General features: G+C 43.7%; 3 protein-coding genes across 14 annotated transcripts in view; 1 reads left to right on the top strand and 2 right to left on the bottom strand.

The window, feature by feature from the left end:
• XCR1 (X-C motif chemokine receptor 1) overlaps positions 1-10,369 on the bottom strand; it is a 76,928-nt gene extending 66,559 nt beyond the window's left edge. For all 12 annotated transcript variants that reach the window (XM_064496625.1, XM_064496631.1, XM_064496622.1 and 9 more), the window contains exon 1: positions 10,286-10,369. The gene's annotated coding sequence lies outside the window, so the exon portion shown is untranslated. The remainder of the gene's footprint in view (positions 1-10,285) is intronic.
• LOC135323353 (C-C chemokine receptor type 1) lies at positions 3,517-10,369 on the bottom strand. The gene is made up of 2 exons (XM_064496620.1): positions 10,286-10,369; positions 3,517-6,050 (listed from the first exon to the last, which is right to left on the bottom strand). Exon 2 carries the CDS (start codon positions 5,981-5,983, stop codon positions 4,916-4,918), a length of 1,068 nt encoding a protein of 355 aa, XP_064352690.1. The 5' UTR covers positions 5,984-6,050; positions 10,286-10,369; the 3' UTR covers positions 3,517-4,915.
• Positions 10,370-11,503: 1,134 nt separating this feature from the next.
• LOC105103464 (C-C chemokine receptor type 3) overlaps positions 11,504-22,782 on the top strand; it is a 31,024-nt gene continuing 19,745 nt past the window's right edge. Inside the window, exon 1 of the mRNA XM_064496618.1 lies at positions 11,504-11,703. The gene's annotated coding sequence lies outside the window, so the exon portion shown is untranslated. The remainder of the gene's footprint in view (positions 11,704-22,782) is intronic.

The following is a 22,782-nucleotide window of genomic DNA, read 5'->3' as shown; positions in this document are numbered from 1 at the left end:
TCAATCATTAGGCGCCAGAACGTCTGGTGGCTACATTCTCACGATCATCAAGTACTTAGTTTCTTCCATTTGCTGCTGGGTTTTGCATGTGAAAAGCTCAGAAAATACCAAGGAGATACTGTTCTCTGGGTACTTCAGACAGGAGCTACAGCAGAGGATATGGAGGAGGGGTCTCTCCCGGGAAGGCCTCAGAGGGTCCTGCTCAGGTACATTTGTACCTTATTGTACAAAAAGCATTATTTACAACAGCTACAACGTGGAAACACTCAGGTATCCACCAACCAACGAATGGATAAGCAAAATGTGGTACACACATACAATGGAACATGATTCCGCCTTAACAAGGAGGGAAATTCTGATCCATGCTACAACATGGAGGAAAGTTGAGCACAGTATTAGTGAAGAGGCCAGTCACAGAAAGACAAATACTCCATGATTTCACAAAAATGAGGACCTGGGGGGGAGGAAGGAATGGGAAGCGCTGTTATTGTTTCATGGGTGAGGAGTTCCAGTTTTACAAGATGAAAAGAGTTCTGGAGATGGATAGTGGTGATGGTTGCACAGCATGGGGACTGTATTTCATACCATTGAACTGTCACTTAAATATGGTTACGATGGTATCTTTTATGCATACTTTACCTCAATAAAAACGGGGGGAGAAAAGAAAAGAAAATGATACACATTAAAAACTTCAGATTGGGACTTCTGCTTTGGGTCATTCAATTTTTCCCATTCATCTCTGGACAGACATTTAGGTTGTTTCCATACCTTGGCTATCATGAATAATGCCGCTATGGACATGGGAGAACAGATCTCTCTCTGAGATAATGAGTTCCTTTCCTTTGGATATATGCACACCCAGGTGTGGGGTTTCTGGATTATATGGTAGTCGTATTTTAATTTCTTGAGGAAACTCCATACTGTGTTCCACAGTGGCTGCACTAATTTACATTCCCTCCAACAGTGCAGGAGGGTACCCTTTTCTCTACATCCTCACCAACACTTCTCTCTTGTTTTTTTGATAACAGACATCCTAATAGATGTGAGGTATTTCATTGCGGTTCTGACTTGCGTTTTCTGGATGATTAGTAATGTTGAGCACTTTTTCATGTAACTGTTGGAGATTAGTATGTCTCATTTGGGAAAAAAAAAATCTATGTAGCTCCTTCACCTATTTTTAATTGGATTATTGTTTCTTTGCTATTGAGTTCTGTGAGTTTGTTGCACATTTTGGATATTAACTCATTACGAGATTTGTTGTTTCCAAGTATTTTTCCCATTCCATAGGTTGCCTTTTCATTTTAATGATAGTTTTTATTTCTCTGTAGAACTTGGAACCTCATGTGTCAAAAAGTAAGAAAGTGGTCAAAAAAGGAAAGGAAGGCATAGATAGCACAAGATCTTAGGATCAAACTCGAAGGAACTCCCCCTAGATAAATCTGGGACAATCTGCACATCGAAATGTGTAAAGACCACATTAGACTTTGTTCTACTGGATAAAAAAAGGAACAAGAGGTCATGATGATATAAATAAAAAAATGAACAATACTGACATGAGGGAGAAAAGAAGCTTTTAATTTACAGTAAAATGACAACTAATAATGGTCACTTATTAATTAAGAAGTCCACAACACTTTACAGTGGGGAAACCTGGTAGATATTTTCTAAAACAAGTGATAAAGTTTAACATCTTTAGTCATGAGACAAGTTGGCACCCGTGTTAAACCATACTGAAGTCACAAAAGGCCAGATGAATTGTTTTTGAATGAGTGAAACTAGAAAGGCCTGGCGACTAAGTAAAACAAATAATTCTGGATCGTTGGGATGATAAAGGACATTATTTGCAAAGTGGGCAAAGCTGGAAAGAGGGCTGTGAATTATATGATGATATTGTGTCAGTGTTAGTTTCCTGTTTGATTATGTGGAATGCAGCTTTGTCTTAATAAAACCATTCTGAAGTACTAAAGGGTGATGTGACATCCTGTTTGCAAATTGCTCTCAGATGGTTCCGGAAACAAACTAGTATCTTTAGGTCTAATGTGTCTGTCCTTCGGGAGAAGGAGGGAGGGAGGAAGAGAATAAAGAATTTAAGGCAAATGTGGTAAAAGGCTGACAACAGGAGAGTTTGGATGGGGGGAGATGGAAGCTCTTGGTGCTATGCATCCATCCTTCTAGAAGGGATGGGTAGGAGAATACAGGAAGAACAACAACTACAAGGAGGTGGGGCAGGAGCCCCTTGAACCAGGAGCAGGGAGGGGACATGATGGGAGGAAGGCAGGTGGGAAGGGCTTGAGGGAGGTGTCCTGAGTGACCAAGGAGGGGCACTGGCAGGGGGAGTCCGATCCCTTATCTGATAGCGTTAGGGAAAGATGGCCCCACTTTCCTTCCTTTATCTCATTTAACCCTGAGAACAGCCCCATGGGGTATACACTGCTCTTAGCCTCATTTTATAGACAGAGACATTGGAGGCTCAGAGAATCATCCATTCAGTCAGCATTTCCTGAGTGCTTTCTATGTGTCAAACTTACTGAGGTTACACACAAACATGTTCAGTGTGACTGGATGTGTGTGAGTGTGTGTGTGAGTGTGTGTGTGTGCATTTAGAAAACAATACTGGAAGGACATGCACTAAGATACGACTGTGCTGAGAGAGGCTACGTTTGCGTAGTGGAATTGCAGGTGCTTCCATTTTTCTCCTTTGGGCTTTTTGCCTATTTCCAGTTTTCTGCACTGAACGTGGATTGCGTTTGTAACAAGCTTAAAAATAAGTATTATTTCAAAAATTGAATTGGAGGATGTTGTGAAACATTCCTATGATATTGTTCTGAATAAAATATTGTATTTTGATGCAGCAGTGTTTTACCCAAGTGTGGACAAATGTTTCTTGATTCCATCAAGCTCCCTTCTCTTCCCACTGCAGAGAGGGTTGGCCGGTTTACAAGGGAGTGCTAACATCCACCTTGCTTCCACATTTCCCGTGTGGAATCATAAGCCCAGTGTAATGTGGCCTCTTCCTCCTCAGACAGAAGTTTCCTAAACCTTCATGACACCAGCTTCTTTGCATAAAGACAGCAGGAGCATCCAGTAGTTCCCTGACTGAAGCAGAGGGTGACTTGGTGAGAGCACAAAAGTCTAGTGCCCAAAAGAGAGAGGCCAGCTCAACGGTGTGACTGTGCTGTAGGGTGGGACACCCATTTGCTTAGGGTGCTTCCTACTGATGGAGTCTTTCCTCCCCTGCTGCTGCCCTGGCACCACAGGCTCGATGGCAGATCCGCCCGCCCAGCCTGGGCTCGGGTGGGTCCTGCACCTGCCACTGCACCCAGCTGAGGGCTCTGTGAGAACAGTTTCTCTCCTGCATCCACGTCTCCCAGGGCTCAGAGAGCTCGCTTTGAACGAAGCAGCTCCTCGGTCACCGTTGCTGGACTGAACTGATTTGTGCAGGGATTCAACGGGGAAATGGAGGAATAAATTAGGGTGCGTTCCTGAGGCAGAATTCAGTGCAGGCACTAACACCAATGGTTTGAAATGATTTATTGACCTGGGAAAGTGACCCCAACATACCGTTACTTAAGACAACAACAGCAGGAGAGTGAGTGAGTACAGCTGAAGTCTACCTCGGTTATAAACATACATATGTACAGGAGAAAAACATACTAAAAGAAAAATACATCTACGAATGGACAGTGGTTGTCCTTAGGTAGTGGGATTATGGGTGAGTCAAATGTTCATTTTTTTTTTCCCCTTTGTGTTTTTAAGCTTTTCTCGAAAAGAATTTTTGTTATTAAGAACATCATTTTTAAGGAAATATACATCTGAGGCAAAGAGGAAGAAAGACACGATGGACAGGAGGTTCTTGGTGAGAGCTGAAGTGTTAAGGATCTTTGGGATAAATGAGTTTGACTTAAGGGCCCCTCAAACTCTGGCATCGGCAGAGTGCCCACCCTTCCTGGTAGATGTTGACCCCCCTCCTGGCCTCAAACCCCGTCAGCTTGCACACCGGGTCATGGTCCTAGTGGTGGGTCCAAGGTGGCAGCCAGCCTCTGATCCATAAAGCCAGAAGGACTGGATGGAGAACCAGAGGAGGAAAACCAGCCCAATCTCCTTTTGCCCGTTAGCAAATTCCTCAACAAAGCTGTCAGAATTAACTGCCCTGCTCCTCAACTTTCAGGGAAGGGAGATTCTGAAAAATATCTAGGAAGAAATGAATGGTAAAAGGAAATAATGACATCATTCCCTGTACGGTTATTTCAAGAAGTACTACATTTGATACATTAGGTCTGTGTCTAGCCCACTGCCTGAACCGTTGGATTAATAAATATAAAGATTGTCTCTAAGGGTTTTCTCAGTTCCACGGCCATTAGCAGTTCCCCAGTCCTATTTCCCATCAGGTCTCAAGTTCTTCCATCATGAGTTCTAGTTTTCTCCGGGTGTCTAAGATGCTACAGTCTGCAATGGGGGTGAGGTGGGTGGGTGGCAGGGTGGGTGGAGGTGGCTGCTGGCAACTGACAGGCTCTGGGCCCAGAGTGGGGTTAACTATGAAAATCACTATTTCCAAGTCATTGCTGATGGGGGCAGCGGTGGTGGATGCTCAGCGGCTTGGCTTACAAATGTTACTGTTCACAAGTCTGTAAGTATGTTGGGACCAAGACCTTCTCTGTCATCTTTTGTCCCACTGTTCTGCAATGTACCATTTCATTCATTGATCTCCTTTTACCAGAGACGACCGGGGGAAACTCAAGCCCCAGAGGTGATACAGTCTATACTGCCATGAAGCTCCTTCAGCCCCGTGTGGCAACCACTCCACGGTGTGTCAGGCGTCAGAATCCAGCCAGGAGGGACAAGCCGTCTCCTCTCCAGCCAGCATGGCTGGCAGGTTACTCTTCCTGGGTCCTGGATCAGCCTCCAGGGGGCTGAGTCAGAACCCATTAGAGAGTTCATGCTCCCCTGTGGAGGGGGACATGGAGCTGACCCTCTCCAGCCTCTCAGTGGAGAGAAAGGGGAGCCATTTAGCCAGGGCCACAGCCACTGCTCTATGGAACAACTGACGTAGATACTTGCGGAATCTCTCACCAACAAAGACGTAGATCACGGGGTTGACACAACAGTGGGTATAGGCAATCACCTCTGTCACTTGTATGGCCAGGTCCAGCTGTCTGCTCTGCTCACACTCATGGGTGAACAGGGAGTCTTGGAAAGCAGAAACAAACACAGTCAGGTTGTAGGGGGTCCAAAAGAGAAAGAAGATGATCATGATGAGAAAAATCAGACGCACAGCTTTGGACTTCTTCTCATTTGGTCGTCTGAGCAGAATCTTTATAATCCCTGTGTAGCAGACGATCATCACCAACAGAGGTAACACCAGCCCCAAGATGTTCAATTTTAGAGCCTGGAACTGTTTCCACTTTCTTAAGCTTTCATGAGGAAAATGAAGACTGCAGGTATAGTGAGTGAACTCCCACTGGGTCTTGGAAAAGTGAAATCCTGGGACAGAAGCCAAGATAGCCAGGACCCAGATGACAATGCTGGTGATGATACCAAAGGTGACAGTCCGAGCCCGCAGGGCAAAGACTGCATGGACAACAGCCAGGTACCTGTCAATGGTGAGCAGGATGATGAAGAAGATCTCACTGTACAAGCCAATGAAATAGAGCCCAGAGAGCAACTTACACATGTGATCCCCAAAAATCCAGTCATCCTTCAGCTTGTAGTCAATCCAGAAGGGCAGTGTGAAGAGGAAGATCAGGTCAGAAATGGCCAGGTTGAGGAGGTAGATGCTGGTCATGCTTCTGAGCCTCTTGTATTGCATGAGAACTAGGACCACTAGGATGTTGCCAATCAGGCCAATGACAAATACCAGGGAGTACAAGGGAGGCAGCAGCTGGGCCCCGAAGGCCCTTGCCTCTGTCTTCTGGCAGGGGGTTGAGCCCCCATAGTCATATTCTGTGGTCATGTCATAGTCCTTTGGAGTGGCTGAAATTTCCATCCTGGCTTCTCCCACTGGTCAAGGGAAACAGTTTCTGTATTTACTTTGCTGTTAAAGGCAGGGGGTTCTGGACAACAAAAACAAGGCAGTGATCAAAAAGCACATGAAAAAATGCTCAATATCACTAATTATCAGAGAAATGCAAATCAAAACTACAATGAGGTATCACCTCACACCAGTCAGAATGGCCGTCATTCAAAAATCCACAAATGAAAAATGCTGGAGAGGCTGTGGAGAAAGGGGAACCCTCCTACACTGCTGGTGGGAATGCAGTTTGGTGCAGCCACTATGGAAAACAGTGTGGAGATTCCTCAAAAGACTAGGAATAGACTTACCATATGACCCAGTCATCCCACTCCTGGGCTTGCATCCAGAAGGAAATCTACTTCAGGATGACACCTGCACCCCAATGTTCATAGCAGCACTATTTACAATAGCCAAAACATGGAAACAGCCTAAATGTCCATCAACAGGTGACTGGATAAAGAAGATGTGGTATATTTATACAATGGAATACTACTCAGCCATAAAAACTGACAACATAATGCCATTTGCAGCAACATGGATGCTCCTGGAGAATGTCATTCTAAGTGAAGTAAGCCAGAAAGAGAAAGAAAAATACCATATGAGATCGCTCATATGTGGAATCTAAAAAACAAAAACAAAAACAAACAAACAAAAACAAAGCGTAAATAAAGGACAGAAATAGACTCACAGACAGAGAATACAGACTTGTGGTTACCAGGGGGGTGGAGGGTGGGAAGGGATAGACTGGGATTTCAAAATTGTAGAATAGACTACACCATATAGCACAGGGAAATATACACAGAATGTTATGATAACTCACAGAGAAAAAAATGTGACAATGAGTGTGTATATGTCCATGAATAACTGAAAAATTGTGCTGAACACTGGAATTTGACACAACATTGTAAAATGATTATAAATCAATAAAAAATGTTAAAAAAAAAAAAAAAAACAAGGCAGTGATTATATGTCTCCAAGCACTTGACAAGTGTTTACTGAGTGCCTACTGTGTATTGTGCCCCGAGAAGCAACGCTGAGCAAAGGAGGCCCAGGTTCTCCCTGCCCTCATGCAACCCGTTGGCTAATCGGGGGTTTGGGCAACAAACAAAGGTGTGCGCACATCAGTAATTCAGCTGCTTTGGCAATGGGTGTTGTGAAGGAAAAGTCAAGTGGATGGAGAGCACAGACAAAGGGAGGCCTCACCACACTACTCTTGACCAATGCTTCCTGAGTGCTTGCTGTGGACTTGGCACTGGACTTAGTGTTACCAGCCTTGATGGGGTACCATTATTGTTTACCATTTTAGAGGTGATGACACATAAACTGGGAATGGTTAGGACACTGGGCTGGTTAGAACAAAACCTGGAGCTCAAACCCAGGTGTGTCCACTCTCATGCCCATTCCTGACACGACTTGCTCCCTTTCCCCCAATCACAGAGCATGGATGATGCACTGTGGGGGGCCCCAGAAGAATGCTGGGAGGGAAAATAGTCCTAGCTGAGAGTCAAAAACTTACAAATGGATCTTCAAGACTTTTGGGGTTAAAAGATTCTCAGCCAGGGCTGACACAGTGCCCTGGGGGCACATGAAAATGTATATATACATTTTGATTGCCACAAAGACTGGGGGACACTACTGTCATTTGGCAGGCAGGGACAAGGATGTCCTGCAATGCAAGAATTACCCTACAACAAACACCAATAGTGCTGCCACAATGAAACCCTAGAAGGCCAACCCCATCCCTTTGTAGATGAGGACACTGAGGGAACTACAATGGACTCAGCCTGGCCCACACCCCACTGTCCTCTGTAATTACACAGGCAACTCTGCAGACCTCCTGTGACAGCCTTGAAGAGGACTCAAAGGCAAGCACAGGCTGGGAGGAGTGGGGAGACCTGGTAAGGAGAAGAGGGGTTTAGAGGAGGAAGGGCTCAGAACAGTCTTAAGACAGGAAGTGTGGCACTGTGACCAGGCAGAGTCTGTAATTCTGCTGAAAAAAGTTTTAGATATTTTTCCCCAGAGGTGCTTCAAAACAAAACAAAACCAAAACCAAAAAACCAATAGATAGCTTGCCCTTTGTAGCACGTTCCCCCAGGCCCTGCTTTTTAGCTCTCCTTTCCAATCCTTTCCAATCCTTTCCAATCACTTATTGAAGATGCATCCCCAAAGGGAGAACGATTTTAGTGTAACCTACCAGCTGTTGTGACCTTGGATAAGGTAACTGACCTCTCTGAGCCTCAGTCCCTCATCTGTAAGGTGGGAAAGTAAACCTTACCTTGCAGGGCTACTGTAAGACAATGTCTGAGAAAAGCCATCCCCTGGAAATTATCGGGCCTTCAGTAAATATTAGGGGATTTCCTTCCCTGCAGGGGCCCCTTTCTGAGGTGTGGCACCACCAGGAATGTCCCAGGCATCAATCCTATTCTGGCCGATGTACTCCACTCCCCTTGTCCCCTGGCCAGGTCTCTCTGTACTTAATCTGGAAGATGAATTCTGCTTGATGGTGATGGACACTGACTGTCCCACCCATTTGCACTACAGTTTGAAATTTCTAAAATGTTGCCACCAATTTGAATTGATTTGGCCTAAACAGCGATCCATAAGGTAAGTGGTACCTACAGCATAATTCCTGTCTTGAATCTGGAGCCTCCAGTGCTCTTCCTGCTACACTGCTTGATGAATGTTTCCTGCCTGCAAAACGCACATTACCGCAGTGGTAGGTGGAGATGAAGGCACATGGCGCTGTTGGGCACCGTGACTTGGGGGGACTGTCATTTCCCATCAGATCCATCCCCGTGGCTCACGCCTCCATCTCTGCACTCGCGTACAGCCGATCAAGCCTCCTTCTGGAGACACCCAGGCTGTCAGTCGCTAAACAAGCTGTGTCGGCAATTTCTGATTTCTGCTGCCACTGCCAGTGCTGACAGCTCGCCTTGGCCGTCAGCACTTTTGGGTGGGCCGGCAGGTTACGGTGTTAGTAACGGGCAGCACAAAGAATAAGCAGTGCAAGGCTGGGGGATACTGGCAAAGGGGGGCAGGCAGCCAGCTACAGAAGTCTGTCCTAGGGTCACTGCAACAACAGTCAGCCGTAGCCCCGGAGCCTGGAGCCTTCCTGTGCTAGCGTCCTTTAGCCCGGGACTTGAAAGTCTCTGAGGAGAGAAAGGGCACTCTGCAACAGTAGAAGATTCCCAGGCCTGGTGGCGTGCGGGAGCTGGCTTTCGCTAATTCATTAAGAGCCAATGTATCTCTTCCCAACTCCCCATTCAGCACGTTGATAGCTTGAAATCAACCATGATGGGAATATTTTCACATGGAAATCAGAAACACTAGAACTCAGGGTAGTTTTTTCATGAGAGTCAGCTGTTAAACACTGTTAAACAAAACATCAATGCCCCGCAGTCTGCACAGCCTAGAGTTGTCCTGGGGGCCAGAGTCAGGACTAAAGAGTCAGTGAGTGGCACAAAGCCTGGTGGCAGGCTATGCAGACTTCTGGGAATTTCTAACTCTGAAAGTCTGGGACCCTCTAGATTTTATGGGGAGCACTTGAAGGAGATACCTCCAAGTAGTCCCCATACCCCTCTATCTTCAGAATGAAATCCTGACCTGCCTCTTTGTTAGAACAGAATGGATGCTTCGCAAAAAGTCAGCTGGCCAGCTCCCTGCCTTCAGGTAGGTGAAATTCCATCTCCTCCAAAGGTAGCCTGCAGTCCTGATTTTGAGCATCCTTGGTTCTAGTCTTCTTAAGAAACTGGTTCAGTATCAAATCATCTTTTCATCTGCAAAGTTTCTTCTAATTACTAGTTTCCCCCTTGCTACAATATCTTCTTACACCTCATTTGGGTTTTGTTTACGTGGGGAAATTTGGCAACTAATTTCCACTTGAATAGCTTTCCACAGAAAGTGCCTCTTGTCTTTTAATACTAGTCTGAACTTCTTAATGAGTCACCAACAATCAAGTGTTCAAGAAAGCATCGTTTTGAGTAAACCCCCAAAAGCCAAAAACAAATTTTTAAAAACCCACCCTAATTTACATCTAAGTACTGAGATATAAATCCAGTCAGCCTCAGTATCTCTATACAATCCACTGCCTTACAGATACATCAGTGGGTTACTTAGACATTTGCCTTGCCCTTGAAGAATCCCCGACATTCGAGACAGACAGGAAAAGAAGTCATATCCCGCAATGGGAGAAGGACTACAGTCCCACCTGGCTGTGTGCAAACAACAGTGCCCTCAACAACAACTGAAAAGACAGAAAAGACAAGTGACGCTTACTCTGGTTTCACGGGACTGTGTCAAACAATCTTTGTGTCTGGAGCTCTTAGAGTCTTTATGAATTCAAAATTCAAGTTCATGATTGAATAAGATGTTCTCAGCTCCCTATGTGATGATGGAAATAGGATTCCGAGTTCTCAGTCTTTCAGAACAACAAGAAGGGGACAACGTTCTTCTTTTTTTATGGTCAGATGTCCGTCAATGGCCACGGCACCCCACAGTGGCCAGTTCTGGAAGGCCACGTTCTCAGAAGGTTTTTCTCTGCTCTCAGCTGCACTTCTCCTTGGGAAGGTCTGTGCCAAGGGCACTGGGTGGTGGGGTGGGAGGAGTTCAGCAGGGAGGGGTGGGAAGTGGATGGTAAAGGGGCGTTACTGGAACTTGTGAAGCAACTGAAGGGTTGGAATGTGTGTGTGGTGAGAGGGCAGGGTATGCATTGGTTACTTTCAGTGAGCGTCACTTTCTCAGGAGGTATCCTCTAACCATCTTATTTAAAACTGAAAGTCCTCCCCCTCCCCACCCCAGTCATCTATGATCCCTTTCCCTGATTTACTTATCACCAACTAATATATATGTATGTATGTATTTTTTCACAACTAGTTATTGTCCACTGTTTTCCTCCAATGTAATGCCAGCTTCCTGAAGGCTGGAATGCTCCCTCTTCTGTTCATTGTGGTATCCCCACATAGCAGGGGCTGCATAAGCCTTTTGAATCGATAAATCACAAGAAGTTCAGGGGCGGGATGGCTACATGGTTGGTTAATAGCAGCTCTATAGCTTCATCCGGGACCCAGGGCTCTTTCCAGCTTTCTAACACACATGACCAGCTCTGCTCATGGCCATGAGATGGCTGAGCTCACCCAGGCACCATGACATCTAACAGAAAAAAGAGCTGCCTCTTCCTTTTCAGTTTTTAGGAACAAGGAAGCTCTAACCTGTTCTGGGAGAAAACAGCCACTTGGGAAGTGGATTCTCTACAGTGAAACTGGGAGATAGCCCTTCCACCTGGTGTCCTGGGGCAGGGACTGGGCAATAGTGACATGGGGGTGAGCTCCTCTTTGTGGTTCTTCTGCTTCAGGGAGATGCTTAGCAGGAAGCAGACACTTGGGGGCAGGATTTGAGAGGTAATGAACAAAGGGAGAGCATGTTATCTCCTCCCAGCCTCCTTCCTCTCTCCACAGTCTGCTCAAATAGGTCTCTGGCCTTGGTTCCTGCTGGTAGAGAGCCCAGGACGTGGCCACAGAGCCCACGAAAGCTGGTGCCAAGGGCTGCTAAGCAGACCGTGGCCATTCTGCGAACTGAGCACCTGCAAGAACTGAGTAGTGGCTCATTGTGGGCTGAGCCTGGTGGGAAGGCATGGAGTAATGAAGAGGTTGATAATGATCCTTTGAACTTCAAACTTAAGCTGCAGACCATCACATGTATGTATCTGTTACCTCCTCTATCTAGTCCGAAAGCTTTAAATGACACGGTTGGCTCTGCTGGTGTTTGTTCGTTTGCATCTCATCATCACATGTCTATGAAATGCCCACTTTCTCCATCAGTTAAGGGGTCTCAAAGATGAGCTAGGCAAGGCCTGGAACTAGTGTTGACTCAAGGTGAGGCCTGTGGGCCGCCTCAGCAACATCTGGGATCTTGGTGGAAACAAAGATTCTCAGGCGCCACCCCCAGACCTGCAGAATTGGAGTCTCCAGGGGAGACTGTTGGTTGAACAAGCCCTCCAGGTGCTTCTTGTTTTGTGCTGGAGTTTGAGAATCAGTGTTAGATCCTTGTCACTTAAAGTGTAGTGGTAAGACCTGAGCATTTATCAGAAATGCGGACTCTCAAGCCCTACCACAGGCCCACTGAAGGAGAATCTGCTTTTTTAAAATTAACTCCTTCAGGGTTTTGTTTGCACATCACAGTGTGAGACACCCTGGTCTAGAAGGTCACGGTCTAGTGGGATAGAAAACTGCTTGGTTTCAAGAGATGCCCAGAGGAAGGTGGGTGTGATCCAAAGTGCTCTGCAGAGACAGCGACACTTAATCTGAGACTAGAGAGATGAGCTGAAGTCTGTCCAAGGAATAGACAGAGGACCAGGAGCAGGAGATGGGTGAACAAACAGCCTGGCACACCCCAGCACCTTTCAGAATGTAGATGTTCAGCACACATTCGTTGATGGGTTGTTGGATGGACAGCGCTCACTCACTGGGCTGCCATCTATCTGGGCTTAATGGAGACGCCCTGGTCCTGGAGGCAGACCCCTGACCTCACATCTGGTTCCTACGCTGAGTTAGTGAGGCTGTGGAGGAAGTCAGGCCTACCTGTTGTGGTGGGAGTAGAGTAAGTGGGCCATTTGGCCCTGTCTAACAGAACTTCAAGTGTGTGCAGCTTTGGTTCCAACTCCACTTCTAGGAATTATCTTACAAACATTTACACATGTGGTGGAAGATAATAGGTTACAAGGATGTTCCCTGCATTGTAGGGACTTGGGGACTAGTTAAGGCCTCAGGGAATACTGTGTAACTTTCTGTGTTGGTACAAAACACCTGCAGGCTGGAGTGAGGGGGGCAAAGACTGTGTGTCATGTGCAGGATGCTGCAGGCAGGTGAACTGGGGAGGTGCTGCTTGCTGGTTGTGAAGGTGCCGTGTCTACGGAAGGAGGCACAATGAACCACTAACATTTGTGGTATCTGGTGGGAGAACTGGGTGGCTGGGGGAAAAGATGATCTTATTTTTCACCGTGTGTTATTTCGTATCATTTGGCTTTTGTTCCAAGTACAACTATTATCTGCCTAGCAATTCTTCAAATGTGGTCCAAGAACTCCTGGCGGTCCCCAAAACCTATCCAAGGGGTCCCTATTGTCTTCCTTTTACCAATTATGTATCTGTGTGAAGGCTGGTTTTCCTTCGTAGATTTTAACCAAAGCAACAAACACATCACGGCAGACTGGATGCAGAAGTAGCTGTGGGGATCCAGCCGCTTTTCTCACTAAAATGTTTTCATTTTGTAAAATACTGTTTTTTGAAAGCGTTATTTATGGTAATATGTAGCAGTTTTATTATGGTAATTTAAGTGAAATACTGATTTTTTTTTAAGTTTTCAGTTTTAATTTCTACTACAGTAAATAACAGTCATCCACTTTTGTGGACAAAAACTCTTTGGTGTCTGCAATTATACATAGAGGATAAAAATCCCTGAGACTGAAAACCACTGATCTAGGGCAGACCAATTTTAATTTATTTTAAACTCTAATTTCCACCAATCAGTTCCACCTTAATGACCCAGGGTAAATTAACTATTTTTCTGAGCCTCACTTTCCTCATGAACATGAATAAAATGATGCACATAGAGCAGGTAGCACATAAGGGCAACTCAATATTACCCTTATTTAACACTGCAGTATACTCAGGGTGCCCAACTCCACCCTCAGTGATGTTAAATCGGTGGCTTGAACTCAGCCATGGAGACAGTCTTTACACCAGGGAAATTGGGTATGAGCAAACACTACATATCAGTGACTTTTTGAATTTTTTCCTTGTGGATTGTTAAACATTTACCAGCACACTTCTGCTACCTACAGGCCATGAATGTACAGGTAATGTGTGCATCTCTCTAATCTTAAATCTGCAAGGGCAAAAGGGATCTGATAACATAACAGATTTTGCATCTGAGCCCACAAACTTTTGGTTTGGGCAGAAATTAGTTTTAATTTAAATGCCCGCCCTTTGCACAGCTAGCTGGGGCTCAATTCCCTATTTGTAAGTAACTTCCTCACGTTCAAGATGCACCAGCTCACAAGACGACCACCAGCCCAGTTCTCTTCATGGAGGGAGGTGCAGGCCTTGCCCCACTGCCATCGTGGGTGGCCTCTGGTTCATGCCACACAAACAGAAGTGCAAACCACGGGTTTGTGCCTTGGGCCCGGCATCTTGTACCCATTTCCTACTTCCCTTTTCTTGACTTTTCAGTCTCGTTACAGTCTTCCTTTTCACTTTGTGGGTTTCTTTTTTTTTCTTTTGAGGGGGGGTAGGGTGGTGGTATGTTGTTCTGTTTTTTGGCCTTCATTTTTGATGTTTACTCCCTGCCAAGAACCCTCTGGCAGTTTCTCTGTCATTGAAATGCATGCTCAAAGTTTTATCTGATAATCTTCTGTCCTTTTACCCTTTTAGACCAGACCCACCCAAGGCCACTGAAGACAAGGGGGTGCATCCACGAAGCGATGCATCGTCTGTGGCTTCTGACCGGCCTCCTCTGTCCTGTGTTTAACTCTCCCAGCATTTCCTCCTTTTGTGCACGCCCACCATCACTGAGTGCCCCTACTCTCTCCTCCAGCACTTCCCCTCGTCACTGCTGTGCAGACAGTGCTCCTTTCCCATCTTTAATTCCTATTTGAGCATCCTTTCCTCTTTCTGATGCTTCCATCCATGCCTGTTCCATGATGTCTCTCTACAGGGGACCCTACAAAGGACCCTACAAAGGCCTTTACAAACATGGGTCATTTTGGGGCCTCCAACAGGCTGGATAAACTTGAGGCCAAATGAGCCTCCTAACTTTGGGGTTTTAGTTTTCAGTGGTCTTGTTTAAACAGGACACTTGAGAGGGACAAAGAGCTCCGATCCTTCTCCCACAAGCTCAAAGGGGAAGGTCTGTCAGTAGAGCCCACTGAGGGTCTGATTGCTAAACAAATTCCCACATGAAGAAAAGACAGAGTCAGGCGGCTGCCCCTCCTGGAGTTGTGCACAGGGTAGAAAGGACCATGGCTCCACATTTGAAGGGCCATGATCTGGTCCTCCCTAATGAGACCTTGGACCCTGGCAAAGCCTTCCTCCAGGGCCTAACACTGCAGTTTCCTCCTGGGACTGAGAGTGTCCAGATAGTCAGGGCCTCCCAGGCTGTCCCACCCTCTGGGGGATGGGGTTTGGAAGTCTCCAGATCAAAAGGCCAGTATCTGAATTCTTGTTTTGGAACAGTGACACAAGAAGAAGCAGGCACCACATGCCACATGCCACCACCAGTTCAAATCAGCACAGCAGCCAAAGCTCCACTCCCCATGGCCCAAGGGTGTGGCATGGCCAGGGCATTCCTGGATGGGCAAGGTGGAGGTAAGGGGATAGGGATTTCACAAGGACAGATGGACGTCCGGCCAAATTGGGCACATGAGAGACTGAGCATTATAATCTGGGATGTTATGGGTTAGAGGACTGACAAAGCCTGGTTGTGTTACTTTCTCTTATCTAATTTGTTTCCCTCTCACTGCTGCCCTGTCATCCAAAGCCCCCAATCAGGCAGCCTTAAGCCTCCCTTGAAGGGTCTGCTCCTTCTTCTGGGCCCTGCCTCAGAGATCTGGTACCCCAGGGCCTGGGTTTAACCTTTGACCTCATAAATGGCCAGGCCCACTGTTCCCCTCCCTTTGTCCAAGTAACAGGCAATGGCAGTGTCTCACAGTGAGCAACAATCATCCCAGCACATCAGACCTGGGTTTGAATCATGGCTTCATCAGATGCCATGTTTTTTCTTTACCATGTGCTTGAGCCTCAGTTTCCCCATCTGTAAAACAGGGACAATACTACATCCTTCTCAGAATTGTTGCAAGAATTAAATGTGATTTATGATGTGCCTCGCACTTGGTAGGTATTCAGCTGATAGGAGCTATGTAGCTATCTATTTTTTCAACCCAAGCCTCAATCAAACTGGCAAACATGCCTTGAGTGTCTCCTATGTGCAGAAAAGCTGTCCAAGAAGCCCCTTCCTCCTGCTCTCATGCTGAAAAGGGGAAGGAGGAAGTATCTCAAGGAAGAGCTCTAAAAACTTCCCCTCCAGAGCCAGCCTGAATTAGCACTTATGATCTTGAAGGCCCAGTTTTAAAACTCTTTGTTTCTGAATTTATTTATACACTAAGATGCACTATTTTATTATATCATGTAACCTGTATTACGTATTTTCCCTCCAACTCGACTGTCAGCTTCTTGGCTGCTGAACCCATGGCCAGCCCCTCTTTGCACGTTTTCTACAGTGCCCAGCACTGAGCTGTATGCGTAAGAGGTGGCTGATATGAAAACTTGTTCATTCAGTTTGATGCCTTTATGTGTGTGTGTGTGTGACCACAGGTGAGACTATAGCTTGATATTTTTTTATTCAGAATGATACTGTTGTGTATCTGCTTCAATAATTTATTTCCCCTTTTCATCCTGCCTCAGTTCCAGGGAATGAGAAATCTTCCTGCTCCTGAGAAAGGAATGAGAGGTGAAGGGATAAATGAGAAAGACATTTTGTATCCTATGGCTGGCCTAGAATCCGGGCAGGGGCAGGCACTGTGCTGGGGCAAGTCTGAGACACTGATGGAGGTACTGGAGAATGGTCGGAAACTTAAGCCTAGAGATGTTTGCAAATAGAATCACCATCAAGAACGACTGGGGATGCCAGGAGCTGGGTAGAAAAAAGCAGAAGTGTCTATAGCCAGAAATAGGTCAGAGATACCTCTCTTGGATAAGGGACTCATACACAGAAAAGATTAAAAACTCCTATAAGTCAATACGAAAATGACAACCTAGTTATTTTTAGATAGGCGAAAAATTTGATTAAGCACAGCACAGAAGGTGATATCCAAACGACCAATACATACTAGAAAAGGTGATCAATTTCACTAGTCATGTGAGATGTGCAAATTAAAACCACAATGAGACAGCAGCACATACCAACCAGAATAGCTAAAGTGAAAAAGAAAAAAGAAAAATTGGTAAGAACAAATAATACCAAATGTCAGGGGAAATGTAGATCAACTAGAACTCTCATACACTGCTGGTGGAATCATAAATTGGTACAATCACTTAGAAACTCAGAAATTCTATCCAAGAGAAAGTATATATGAACCCAAAAGATATGCGTAAGAATCTTATGCTAGTAAATCTGCTAGTAAATTTATTCATAATAGTCTCAAGCTAAAAATCCCAAATTCCTATCAATAATAAAATGGGTAAATTGTGGTATTGTCATGCATGAAACAGTATACAACAATATAAAAGAACAGTCTTCTACTACTACTACAGACAGTGTGACTCCACTTATACTGAATCCAAGAACAGTCAAAACTAATCTATAGTGAGAAACAAAACAGTGATTAGTTCTATGGATACCCTATGTATACTGAGTGGGGGTTACATGGGTATATATATGCAAAAACCTAAGACTAGTGTCCTTTAGGCATTTTACATGCTACATTCACATGTACATAAACATGCTACATTTCAATTTAAAATTTTTAACTTTTTTTTGAGATAAATTGTCCAAAAATATGATTGCTGGGTTGTACTGTAAGCATGTGTTTTTAGTTTTATAAGAAACTGCCACACTCTTTTTCCGGAGTGGCTCTATATTTTATATACCCAACAGCAACATATAAGTGGTTTGGTTTCTCCCTGTCCTCGCCAGCATTTGGTTTATCACTATTTTTTATTTCAGTCATTCTGACAGGTGTGTAGTAGTATCTCATGGTAGTTTTAATTTGCATTTTCCCAATGGCTAATGATACTGAACATGTCATCATGTGCTTAGCTGCCATCTGTATGTCCTCTTCAGTGAAATGTCTGTTTGTGTCTTAGCCCATTTTTTAATCAGATTTTTTTTTCTTTGAACTTTGAAAGTGCTTTATATTTTAGATACAAATATTTTATTGGCTATGTTGTTTACAAATGTTTTGTCTCAGTCTGTAGCATGTGTTTTCATCTGCTTAATAGTCTTTCACAGAGAGAGGTTTTTAATTTTGATGAAGCCAAATTTATCAATTTTTCTTTTTACAGATGGTATTTTTGGCATCAAGTCTAAGAACTCTGCCAAATTCTAGATCCCAAAGATTTGTCCTTTTTATCTCCTAAAATTTTATAGTTTTACATTTTACAATTAAGTCTGTGTTATTTTATAGTTTTACATTTTACAATTAAGTCTGTGTTAAATTTGAGTTAGTTTTTGTATAAGATATGAAGTTTAGGTTTTATAATATTTACATATATTTTTTATTTTCCGCCTATGGATAATTAATTGCTCCTGCACCATTTGTTGAAAAGGCTATCTTGTTCTTCTGTTGAACAGCACCACGCCCTTGTCAAAAAGCAGTTGGGTAGATTAGTGAGTCTACTCCTACATTCTCAATTTTGCTCCATTCATCTACGTGTCTATCCCTCTGCTGAAACCATTACTGGATTACTGTAGCCATGTGGCAAGTCCCGAAACCAGATAAAATGATTCCTCTTACTTTATTCTTCTTTTTCAAGATTATTTTACCTATTCCAAGTCCTGGGACTTGTCATATAAATTTAAGAACAATAAACTTGTCTATATCTACCAAAAAAAACTTTGATGGGATTTTGATATAAATTGTTTTAAACTATAGATCAATTTGTGGAAAATTTAACATCTTTTATACACTGAGTCTTCCAACTAATGAGCATAGTATATCTCTCTACATTTATTTTGGTCTTCTTTGGTTTATTTCATTTTGCAGTTTTCAGCATACAAGTCCTGTACATGTTTTGTTAGATTTATACCTAAGTATAATCTAAAAGATTTTTGGAGGAATTATAAATAGTATTGTGTTTTTAATCTTGGAGTCCAAGTGTTTATTGATACATAAAAATGGGATTGATTTTTTTTTTTCAGCAACCTAGCTGAATTCATCAGTTCTAAGAGTTTTTTGGTGGATCCCTTGGGATTTTCTATGTAGACAACAATGCCATCCTCAAATAGGGACAGTCTTATTTTCTCCTTTCCAATCTGTATGCCTTTTATTTTGTTTTCTTCCTCATTGCACTGGCTAGGACTTATGGTTAGGACATCTTTTTGCATTGCTTCTGATCTTGGAGGAAAGCATTCTTCTTTCATCGTTAAGTATGATGCTATCTCGAGGCAATCTGTAGATGCTGTTTATCAAGTCATCATAGTTTGCTGAGTGTTTTTACCATGAGTGGGTGAAATATTTTGTCAAATGTTTTCTCTGTGTTAATAATCAACAAATTGGTCCATTTCTTTTAAACTGTTGCATTTATGAGCATAAAGTTGTTCACAGTATTCTCTTATTATCCCTTTTAGTGGCTGAAGAATCTGTAGTGATATCCCTTGTTTCATTCCTGACATTGCTGAATTGCTGATTTGTGTGTGTGTCTCTCACTGTCTCTCAGGTCTTGCTAGAGATTCATCTCTCATTAATGACTTTTTGAAGAATCAGCTTTTTGTTTCATTACTTTTGTCTGTTATTTCTGTTTTCAATTTTATTAGCTTACATTCTTATCTTGTTTTTCCTTTCTGCTTAATTTGGGTTTATTTTGCCCTTTCTCTAGCTTCCTGAGGAAGAAACTTAGATTATCAATTTGAGCCTGTTCTTCTTTCCTAATGTAAGCATCTAGTGTTGCATATTTTCCTCTCAGAACTGCCTTAGCCACACCCCACATATCTTGATATATTATATTTTTGTTCTCATTTAGTTCTAAGTCTGTTTTATTTTCCTTTGAGACTTCCTCTTTGACCCATGGATTATTTAGAAATGTGTTTTAAATTTTTCACATGTTTAGAAATGTTCGTTATCTTTCTGTTTTTAATTTTTAATTGATTGCATTTTGGTGTGAGAACATATTTGGTATAATTTCAAGCTAAAAACAATTTCTAGGCCCTGGATATGGTTTATCTTGGTGAATGTTCCATGACCACTTGAAAATACTTACTAGCTGTGAAGGTATTGGGATCCTATATTAATTCCCTTCCTGGCCAAAATACTTAAGAGAAGTCTTTTTCATGAGCAAACCTGTACTGATATAGGAAGGTTACATCCCACACTAAACAGCAACCCATCCTGAAATGCTGCTGAACTTTCTCTCTTCTTTTCCTAAATCCTTTCTCACCTGCTGCCCCCTTGAACAGTGTCTTCCTTTCTGCCTTCTGGCTCCACAAAGCCTTTCTAATCTCCCTGGTGCCAGCTTCATCTTTCTTCCCAGATCTCACACCACACCCACTCCTCATCCCAATCTCTTTTCTTACCTAGAGAAGTAATTTTCTCTCTCAAATTAAAAAAGGTGTCTCTTCCCTGCACCCCTGCCATTATCTCATTAAGAATTTTCTTTTGTGATCTGCTTTCCTTCGAATGCAGAGGGAATGATAAATAGCAAATAAACTTCTCCCTTTCCTAGGGCTAAGTTTAACCCCACCCTTATATCTGTGGTGCAGGTGTCTGCTTGGCCACCTGCTCTGCGGCCTGAGTTGCAGGAAGCTTTTTCTCTAGTCCTTCTAGAATCTCTCAGTAACAACAGATTCTTGATATTCTTGATGTCCTGAGTTATGCTGAAATATGCTGCTGATAATTCATAGTGCTCACGGAAGTGGAAAATGCTGTAATTGATTTGTTCTGCCTCAAGCTAACACCAGAAGCTTAGGAATCAAGAAAGATGTGGACACAAATTTATTCTCTGCCATTTGATAGCCATTTGGCAACCATGGTGGGTCATATAATCTTGCATTGCTTTAATCCTCAGTTGGAAATTGGACACTGATAGAATTGTGAGGATAAATGTGATAAAGCACTTGGTATGAAACTCCTCAAAAGATGGTAGTTATTCTTACTGTTTGTTATTTCATTGTTATATTGTTGCTGTTATCCACAATAATGGCATTATAGGTCAGTATCTCTTTCATCTTCCTCTTTTGGGCTTTTCCTTTTCTGGTCAGATAGCTATATGCATACCTGTGAGCATTAGTAATTTCTAAACACAGAGACAGACTACATTTCTAGCTTCTCTTGCATTTTTATGTTGTTATAGGACTGAGTTCTAGCCAACGGAATGTGGACAGGAATGATGTGAATGATTTCTAGGCCAGCTAATAAAACCCTTCCACAAGCATTCCTTCATGTTCTTTTCACTTCCCTTTGGGTGATGCAGCTGTATACATTTTGATCTTGAATGCCAAGTGATATCAGACTCACAGTATGTAGGTGCCAAGGTCCCTGAATTAATGGCTGGAGACAGACTGCCGCCAATTAATAATACTGATTAGATGTACTGGATCAAGAAATATACTTCTACATGTTTAAGCTCATTATGCATTTTGGAGTTTGTGTACTAGCATTTTCTTAACTAATATAGAAATTGGTACCTTGAAGTGATGCCACACAAAAACCTAAAATATATAGTATTGGCTTAATGTTCAGGCAGTAGTCTGCAAAGAAACTGATCTTAAGAACTGGAAAGATGTGGTTGCTTGGAGTTGGGAGCAGAGGGATGGATGGATTTCAAAGAAGCACAAGGATCTCTCGGAAGTAATGGTGACATTCGTATCTTGATTATGCGATTTGTTTCCCAAATGTATACAGCTATCGAAATTCATCAAATTCGAGACATGAAATGGATAGAGTTTATTGTCCAAAAACTGTATCTTAACAAGTTGTTGAAAAAAATCCAACTCCCATCTATTTTAAACTCCCTATCTTATAAGTATCAGGCTCCCAGACCCCGAGGTGAGGATTCATGTGTTAGTGATTTATTGAGTGAGTACTCTCAGAAGAAGCCAGCAAGGGAGTGAGAAAGCAGGACAAGGAGGGAGAAAGCAGCAGGAGTGTGGTCTCAGGCAGAGTTTCCCCTCAGGGAGCCTCCACCTGATCCCGAGGAGGGCTCTGGAGCATGAGCCTCAGAGTGCCCTGCCTCAAGACAAGGAAGTAGGAGGGATTCCTTCTGGCTCTGTGCACATGAGGGAAAAATGGCTCCCGTAGCCTGAGAATAGTCATCCACAGAGAGTCACAGGTGCAGCTGGCTAGAAGCAAAAGAACACAGAAACTGGGGGAGGTGCACAGAAACAAGAAAGGGACTCAAGAGGATTCAGCAGAGCCCCAGCAACATCCATTGCACCATCCTAGAAGGAGGACTCTTTCCTTATTATATAATGAAGTGTAATATGTGCATTTTCTTCTGATTTTTTTTATAATGTGGAATTAAAGCAAAGGTGTTCTGACATGATAATCTGCTGGACGTTATGCATGGATCGCTGGAGTGGGGTGAAGTTCCAACACCACCCCTCCTGCCATATCCACAGACCCCCCCTGGGGGGCAGCAGTCACAGCGGTCAGGGGAGGGGGCTGGAATCAGATAGAGGTGGGTTCCAGGACAAGCCCCGTCATTTTCTGATGGTGTGATCTTGGGCTGTTGCTTAACCTGCTTGCCTTAGTTCCTCCTCTGAGAAATGGTAAAAAACAAACTCACTTTCCTCACAGGGTCACTGAGAGGTTTAGAGACAAAGCATATAAAGCTCTCAGCAGATCCCTGGTGTGAAGTGTGACACAAGTGCTCAGGAAAAGCTGTTTTTATTATTAAACAATAATTTCTCTGCCTGCCCCCAGCCAACTTCCCCGCCTTCCACAGCAGCCTCCACCCCATCACTCCTGGTCACCATCTCAGTCCACTGATGCCATCTGGCATTCAGCACTACATACCTTTCCTCCAACCCCCATGCTGGCTCTTTTATCTCTTCAAAACAGAAACTCTGG

The sequence above is a fragment of the Camelus dromedarius genome, chromosome 17 (assembly GCF_036321535.1).
Source record: "Camelus dromedarius isolate mCamDro1 chromosome 17, mCamDro1.pat, whole genome shotgun sequence".
Lineage (NCBI taxonomy): Eukaryota > Metazoa > Chordata > Mammalia > Artiodactyla > Camelidae > Camelus > Camelus dromedarius.
The sequence above is the reverse complement of the archived record's forward strand: the minus strand, read 5'-3'. Positions and strand labels throughout refer to the sequence as shown.

Excerpts from the sequence above, each read along its gene's own strand:
- LOC135323353 (XM_064496620.1), bottom strand. The coding sequence starts at position 5,983 with ATGGAAATTTCAGCCACTCCAAAGGACTATGACATGACCACAGAATAT.